The sequence below is a fragment of the Haliotis cracherodii genome, unplaced genomic scaffold (assembly GCF_022045235.1).
Source record: "Haliotis cracherodii isolate W230 unplaced genomic scaffold, xgHalCrac1.p SCAF_7, whole genome shotgun sequence".
In the NCBI taxonomy this organism is placed as follows: domain Eukaryota; kingdom Metazoa; phylum Mollusca; class Gastropoda; order Lepetellida; family Haliotidae; genus Haliotis; species Haliotis cracherodii.
Window position 1 is genome coordinate 22,257,181 of NW_027266330.1, and position 9,132 is coordinate 22,266,312.

Below are 9,132 nucleotides of genomic sequence, written 5' to 3' on the forward strand. Positions count from 1 at the left end.
ATCCATTTACAATGTACGAATACCGATCAACAGATCGAGGGTCCCTATCAACGTGAAGCACCCGCCTACTTTCGCACTTTTCAATTTGATTTAACGTAAAAGGATAAGCGTGGTGAAATGAAGTCAGTTTAAACTATCTGGACAGATATCTAGACTTACTTGGGATGATCCGGTTGTGCCATCAGTGGCCCCTTCGAAGCGTATTTTGTGGCACTGTTTCGGGAGTCGTTTGTTCACGACTCCACCAGATCACTCAAAGTGAACACTTCCGATACAATTCATTGAAAATTCCGAAGAAGTGTGCCTGACTTCTGATTTTGTGGCCCAAAATATCCCAAATGTGAACAATGTTGTTATGTATTTACACTTACATACATATTTAACGTGGGTAATAAATAAAATACCACACTCATTCTCGTCAGATACCATTGTTACGAACGTGTAAACTTTCAGTGGTACCTTACATCGCTTTCGCGCGGTCAGATACCATAGAAAGTCCACTCGTGTCGTAAAAATGGTATCTAACGAGAATGAGTGTTGTATTCTCTAGTATGTGTATCAATGTCTGGGTGGAGGTGTACGTGCTACAACCTAAAAGATCCAACTTTTCTCCCATTTTGATTTTATAAGCCTGTTGTAAAGAGAGTCACCAGACTGTCAGATTATTCTTATCTATGATCACTGGTTTGACATAAACATTCCCATGCTCGTGGGTGTCACTAAGAGTTAGACCTGTGAAGATCCGGGGTACAATAGGTCTTCAGCAACCCATGCTTGCCATAAAAGGCGACTATGCTTGTCATAAGAGGCGACTGCCGAGATCGGGTGGTCAGGCTCGCTGACGTGGTTGATGCATCCCTATTGAGTGGATCGTTGTACATGATGTCAATCACTGGACTGTCTGGTCCACACTCATTATATAGCTAGAATGTTGCTGAGTGCGGCGTTAAAAAAACCAAAAGCAAACACAAAGAGTTACTGTGGAACACTTCCTCCTCTGTTGGCCTGCACGGAGTTCCTCCATAAGTAAGCTGACACTATTATAAATGCTCAAAGCGGCGATTCAGTCGTTTCACGCATTTGCTTGTATTCCCATAAATATCTAAGGGTTTGCCAAGCCACATAAACACATGCACAGAAGATATCTTATAAAACCCTAAACAGGCCATGGTTTATTATTAAACACAGTCATTAATAGTCAGTTGAAAGTCATATTGAGTAAACAGTTTAATTTGCTGTTTTTTAAACGAAATCTTACATTTCCCACATGTATGTTTCAATGAACGATCAAGTCTTTAAGCATAAAATGAGTGGCCCACTTCAACACATGTTATCAATCGTAGGCTGAGCTGAGTATCTCATTGTGGGAAAATACAAGAGAGTGTTGACATTGGTTTATCTGAGCTACGATTAGACTCGGGAACTGACCTACCCGGATAAGAAGGCATAACTAGGTTATCGCCCAGGACGTATTTCACAACAGCAGGTAACACTAAATCCTTGTTAAAACCACAAGAGCCTTCCAACATGTGGATGGTGGACAAGGCTATTGGTTGGACTGCGAACACTACATACACGGTATGTATGGCCCGTGAAGATCCGGGATAGAATACATGTAGGTCTTCAGCAACCCATGCTTGCCGTAAAAGGCGACTATGCTTGTCGTAAGAGGCGACTAACGGGATCGGGTGGTCAGGCTCGCTGACTTGGTTGATGCATGTCATCGATCCTAATTGTGTGGATCGATGCTCATGATATTAATCACTGAATTGTCTGGTCCAGACTCGATTATTTACAGACCGCCGTCATATAGCTGGAATATTGCTGAGTGCGGCGTTAAACAATAAAACAAACAACCAAATCGTACAACATTTCAAATTACCTCTTCTCTACACTTGCACTGATCCTCCATGCGCTGATTGATATCAGCTACGGCAGGTGGTAAAATATCGCTGGTATAATCAAGTGTCGCCGTGTCGCTCTGACTTATAGTGAATCGCACATCGGTGAAGAGTTCTGTCCTTTATCTATGACAGGATTTTATGATCTCGGGATATAAAAAAATCTCTGATTCACCCTGTTTATGATCCTAGTTCAGCCAGTTGTGATAAGTGATCGTGGTTTTCATCAAAGGGACAGGGTATCTGACTGCCGTTATACTGATTGTCCTTTAAGCTTGATTCAAAACTAACATAAACCGACTCCGTGGTCTTGTGGTAGGGTGTCTGCCCGGGGCGTATCCTTGCCAACCGGCGACATCCTTTAAAGCCCCACCCTGACTATAAATAGCCAGCAAGGTGTCGATGTTTCAGTTGCGAACAATGACTGACAATGTAAACACAACCGAGTGTCGGGAGAAGTTTTTTGAAAACCATACGGGAACCAGGTCACTATTGACCGTCAAACTTCGTAACAGCTTGAATGACAAACCATGGATACAACAAATGGCTCCATACCAAGATATAAGTCAATAGAGTTTCTGTAGTTTTATCATGAAAAATTGAATCGATCGTGTTTGGCGTCTTCATCAATTACAGTGGGCGGAGCTTATTTACGGTTGCGCTATAAATAGCCAAGCACATGGTCATGTGTACATGTCTCACGTTCATTGTGGTCGAAATTGTGTTGTTTATGTTTATTTTTACGGTAGAACAGCAGCAGAACGTCAGTTTCGGTTAATGTAACAGTAACGATACTTAAATACGAAATTGACGACACGATTCTTTCAGTTCAATCCGACAATTACAGATATTTGTTTAGTTTTGGTCATTTGCATTCAATAGTTAGATCGGTGCCACACAATAATCAGATTATATTTATAAAACTTAAATTATTACACAGATATTTCAACTAGTGTTTAGGAAGGGGCCTATTTTGAAGCACCAAAAGTTGCGCCAATATTTCTCAGCTTGACAACAATAGATGAATATGTCACGTGTATCAACATAACAATGCACATAAGCAACTTGTAAATAAGTAACGAAATATACTTGATGTTTTGACCTACATAAGGCGTATCCATATAATATTTTACTTACGATAAACGAAAACTCAAGTACACATATTCCAAGATAACTTTAATTATGAAAGACCGAGGGTTTCTGCAAATGATAATGCCCTGAAAAAGAGCGTTACCGTTATTATAGCTAAAATGGATGGAATTTGTTATCAAATAAAAAGAAACAACAACATTGGTTTTGAAACATTTACTGCAATCAAGACGAATGTCACTGATCACATTTTACAAATATGGAAACGTCATAGAACAAACTAGATGACGTCACTTTAATACGTGACGTCATTTTCTCTACCCTATGTCGTCACCTAACAACGGGCTTGATAATGGCGCGTCGTCAAGCAATATGAGGGCATTATCAAGTTACAGTGGCCCGCTCTTTTCTGATAACTTGCGGGCGGTTTAATGATAATTCTATCCATTTTAGCTATAATATAAGGGTAAGGCTATTTTGAGGGCATTATCATTTGCAGAAGCCTGAGGTGTTCCGTTAACAGCCCGACGAAGGAGGAAAAGACCGAGGGCTTCTGCAAATGATCCTGCCCTGAAAAATAGCGTTACCGTGATTATAGCTATAATGGATAGAATTTTTTATCAAATAAAAAGAAACAACAATATTGGTTTGAAAACATTTACTACAATCAACACGAATGTCACTGATCCACTTTTACAAATATGGAAAGCAATTAAGCAACATGAATAGTGACAAACCATATGACGTCACTATTCAACGTGACGTCACCTATCCCTATCCTATGACGTCACCTAACCACGGGCGTGATAATGGCCTCTCGTCAAGCAATATGAGGACATTATCAAGTTACATTGGCCCGCTGATATAAGGGTAACGCTATTTTTCAGGGCTTTTTCATTTGCAGAAGCCCGAGGTCTTCCATTAACTGCCCGACGAAGGAGGTCAGTTGAAAAGACCGATGCTTGCTGTAAAAGGCGACTATGTTTGTCGTAAGAGGCGACTGCCGAGATCGGGTGGTGATCGGGTGGTCAGGCTCGCTGACTTGGTTGATGCATGTCATCGTATCCCAATTGCGTGGTTCGGTGTTCATGATGTCAATCACTAGATTGTCTGGTCCAGACTCGATTATTTACAGACCACCGTCATATGACTAGAATATTGCGGAGTGCGGCGTTAAACAACAAACAAACAAACCTTCTGTTGGAGAGGATTATCTCATCAGAATACGATTATGTGTTATAACCGTGTTACGTCTTGAATCTGTGTGAGAGAAACAGATGATTAACAATGTCCCACTGTATATATGTTGACAGCGAAGGAAAGAGGCCTGACAGTGTCACCAGACATCATGGCTGGACAGAGGGTCCACATAGATCAGGGCTACTCTTGGGTGGTGCTCTCGGCAGCCTTTGGAATACAGTTTCTTGTGGGCATGTTGGTCTTCAATGTCGGAGCCATGACCAGCGCCATCTTAGAAGAAATTGACAGCGATCTGACCCGGACGTCATGGGTAGGAGCGACACTGAATGCAACCATCACTTTACTGGGTACATATGTTTAAGCATTTGTTTATTAAATCAAACCTATTGTCACTGGGCAATGACAAATAGTGACAGCTTGAAGATAATTTAGAACAGTAAAATAACAGCCATCTAACCAATAATGTCAGGACCAGCATACGTAATACATGTACCGTGTGAAAGTTCTTTTATATGGTAATTCTATGATCCATGGATATGAAGCTTGATTGTAGTCTAACTATAACATACCCCTTGTCCAATACAACTTTCACAGACAATAATTCTTCCATTTCTGGGGAAGTTATATACTGAACCGCAAACGAAACGTCACCCCAAGTAACATTGCATGAATAGTTGTCATTTAAATATCTGGGTAACTTTTGTCAAAGTTTCTAAAATTTAACATTACCTTGTCCGGTAAAAAGAAATTTGATGATAAAAAAAGCAGATGACGATAAAACCGATCGCCCAAACGAATCACGACAACGGCCATGTTAACCCGAAGCACGTGAGTTCTGTGCAAATTGAAAAGCACATGCGTTCCCCCATTTCTTGCCCTATACAAATCCACCCAGATCGGATAACATTCATTCGTTGCTGAATTGCTACCACATGCCAAGATTGAAAAGAAATCAGCAACACCAAACCCTTGGACGATTGCAAGCTGGACAAATCGACGATTGATGAGCAGACACCTCCACTGTCACAGGCCACTCCCAGGACCGATTCCGACACCACATCTTCAGTGGGCAACACAGCACCAGCATTGGAGATGAGTCTTCTCAGACGAGAGCCGTTACTGTATCTCAACAGCAGATGACAGAGAGAGGCCGACAACTGCAGCTGAACTGCATCAAGCGTTCTTCAGAGTGTGGACTCAAGTCATCAACCGCCTCATCCATTTCATGTATCGACGTTGCACAGCAGTCATCAATGCACATGGCGGACAAACGCGATACTGACTTGTGATGTCATTTTCTCAGAGACTAGCGTTGTGTTTCACGTTAAGAACATTTGACACTTTAATTTCAACCTTGATGATCAGTTTTGCTAAGTTTCATCTTTTGAATATGTCTCAAAGTATGTTTACAGTGTTTGGACAAATAAGGTTTGAAATTCTCATATATCTATACAAGGTGACGTTTATTTTGCGGTTCAGTATATTTCGGCACAAAGACATGCACTTGTCTATTTACAATTACATTGTTCCAGGTCCATTCGTGGGTATTTTTAACCGCAAATTTGGAGCAAGGGCAACAACATGTCTAGGTGGTTTGATCACATTTGGTGGACTTACAGCAGCATCGTTTGCTACAACTGTACCCGGCCTTCTTGCAACATATAGCCTACTTTCAGGTAACTCACTGATATTTTGGCCATTTTGGTTCATCTATAGATACATTTTGTGTGGTTGGTATTTTGAGTTTTCGTATTTGTTTTAACAAAAATATTGCAATTTAGTCAATTATTGAATAGTTCATGTAATAATTGCATAAAATATTAAGCAATTCATAATTTTCACGCGCCATGACCTTAATACAGTTTCATCAGGTTTCTGTTTATTCAGGTTGTGGATTTGCCTTGAGCGTCAACGTTGCCGGATCCGTTCCTGGTCACTACTTCGACAAGAAGCGTCCTATTGCCTTTGCTGTGTCTATGTCTGGAGGTGGATGTGGAATGTTTCTAGGAGCTCCATTAATCCGGTATCTCCTTGAGACGTATAACCTCAGCGGGACAATACTCATCCTGGGGGCCTTGTCATTCCATATATGCATTGCCGGGCTTATCATTCGGCCCCAAGAATACGATGGTGCTGAAACTGCAAAAGAATCATTTGAAGAGGAACAGCTACGTTCCAAGTGTGCAAAGGATCAAACCAAATTGTTCAGTAGTAATTCATCAGTGGTGCATGAAAGTGAAACAAAAGGTTTAATGGATGACGAGGAAACAAATATTGATGAAAACGATCAAACTGAACCCAACAGGTTTAGCAAAATGAAGAGCGCGTCAAAATGGACAACCTCAAAATCATCCGTCGAGTCCCCAGATCATATTGATGGTCGTAAACATGAAACTACAGGGTCTGCTCATAATGGAAAATGTAAACCGCTACAAACTAAAATTTCTGTTCTTGTACGAAGTGGTTTTATTGTGTATGTGGTAAGCATTTTATTTTGGTCTATAGGAGAATCGTCTTTATACCTTCATCTACCAAACTATGTTGCTTCGAAAGGAAGTTCACCAAGCGATGCTAGTACACTATTCACAATCATGGGCATCATGAATGTCATTTCCAAGCTTCTAGCAGGGTTTGCTGCGACAGACCCGGCAATTGGTTATTACCTACTTCACATGGGGACGCTAGGCATGGGAGGATTAATCACCTTGATATTTCCTCTCATGGCAAACCAGTTCTACCTACAATGCATATACGCAGCAATATTTGGACTGCAAATGGGAGGACCAAATTCCCTTCTTAGTCCAATAACTATAGACCTTATCGGACTCTCGGCAATAGAAATTGGATTCGGAATGCTGATGTTTTCTTTTGGAGCTGGATTTTTGATTGGAGCTCCTCTAGCAAGTAGGTATTGTGACTGTTGTCCTGTGGTTATCTATTTTTTGCACATTGTGTACTGCAGTGACGATTAATGTACAGCAAAGTACGTTTATAACGAACACGCTTATAACGAACTGACGGATATTACGAACTGATTTTTTGTCCCGACTATTTGCTATAGTTATGCTGTATATATGCTTATATCGAACTACGGGTATAACAAACTAAAGTTAGAGGTCCCTTTGAGTTCGTTATAACCATAGTTTAATGTACTGACAAAATCTCTCATCTTCCATTGTCTCCTCTTTACGTTTTACATAGATAGAAAAGAAGCAAGTTGGTGTTTGTTATGAACATTTCGAAGAGCGTCAAATAATTCTTGCTCAAAGGTTCTGTGTTCAAGACATTTGGGGTACATGTTCTATTTTGACGCTTCAAATAAAAAAAATGATGTCCGATATTTAATTAGAAATTATTGATTATTGAGGGTTTGGTACTTAAATTTGAATTCTTTTGGTTTATAACTGACTTCAAATTTTACATGTATGTTGCAGGTACCATCTTTAAACTAAGTGGAGAGTATGACTACACATTCGTTTTTGCAGGTAAACTGAACATTATTAGTTGTCAAATATTAATACATAAGAGTTGTTGCAACATCCTTTTCCATGTATATTTAGGAAAAGTCATCTTAGGAGTGCAAGTAACTATTGCAGAGAGACCTCTTTTCATTCCACAATTGCATCGATAGAGTAATGTTTCTCGGCAACATACCTGTGCGTTTGGTTTTAACAAAGTGTTTAAACGCCATTGGATATATGTGAAATTGTCTCCCACATTAAGCTGATACTGTGTCCTATTAAAGGAAACCAATTCATATATTTTGAAAGCACTACTAAGAAAATGTATTCATGTATAATGTTACAATTATTGTTTAATATCAGCTCATGTACTTTTTATTATTTCCTGTATCTGTAGCAGATTCTCCATATTTATATTGATATATATTTACAGGTCTGTGTATGGTGCTCAGTTCCGTCTGTGGTGCCCTCCTGCCCATGTTCAAAAGAAGAAAATCTGCAGAACTTGAAATGTCTTAGATTTTGAAACTGCGTGTATGAAGCAACATTGACAAATCTATTAATATGTGAAGGAGTGTGAAAATTATAGACTGTGTGTTGTTCCTATGTTTTATATTATTATCTTGGATGAAGACCCTGACTTCCCAAGGTTGAGTGAGTGTGAGTGAGTTGGGTTAAACGCCGCTTTTAACAGTACTCCAGTTATATCACGGCGTGTCAGCCTAATGTGGGAGGAAAGCCCGAAGTCATGCAGGTCTCACGTTTACCACTTCGATGAAACCCACGAGCACGGGTATGATGCTGACAAACCTAGAAACATAATCGGGGCGAACCGGGATTCGAACCCACAATCATAGGTTTCTGTCTTGCCCAAAGGATGCAACTCTGCACAGCGAATTGCGGCGCCTTAGACGACTGGGCCACCCGTGCCTCCTCCCAAGTTTGAGACACAAGGAACATGATGCCCGCTCCATAGATACATCCTGCACATCTCAGGCTTGACATTTACATTGAGCGATCTTTCTCAACAAACATTAAGATAAAAGGAAAGTTCACCAATCGAGAATGTATTTGTTCACGTACACAACGTGTCATCTTTCAAAATTGATCGAGTTTTACTGACGGATATAAACATTATGATCAAAACCGTCATGTTCTTTGGATTAGTCATTTTTCATAGTTATTCTGTTGACAGTATGTTGTGGACATCGGCAGGTTTTCATTTTATTTCTTATCAACGCTAGTATTCAGTGTTCAAACTAACATGATCAGGCATACGTGATATAAAAAATTGCCGGAACCAGTGTTGGTACTTAAGTTAAATAGATTCCTAATTACCGGCATGAGCAGGGGCTCGCTGAAATAACTTTTCAGTTGGGTTCCCTATACCGATGTCCTACCATTTGCTTTGTGTGCGATCGTACTTAGTGTTTGAAGCATCCATTTGCGAAATTTTGTTTCCTTGCTTGTGTCAGCACCAT

General features: G+C 40.2%; 1 protein-coding gene across 1 annotated transcript; it reads left to right on the plus strand.

The window, feature by feature from the left end:
* Nucleotides 1–1,492: 1,492 nt before the first annotated feature.
* Nucleotides 1,493–8,348, plus strand: LOC139449109 (monocarboxylate transporter 12-like). Its single transcript, XM_071230593.1, has 6 exons — nt 1,493–1,578; nt 4,304–4,537; nt 5,723–5,866; nt 6,078–7,094; nt 7,625–7,675; nt 8,085–8,348. The coding sequence occupies exons 2-6, from the start codon at nt 4,339–4,341 to the stop codon at nt 8,168–8,170; spliced, it is 1,497 nt and encodes a 498-aa protein (XP_071086694.1). The 5' UTR covers nt 1,493–1,578; nt 4,304–4,338; the 3' UTR covers nt 8,171–8,348.
* The last annotated feature ends 784 nt before the right edge of the window (nt 8,349–9,132 follow it).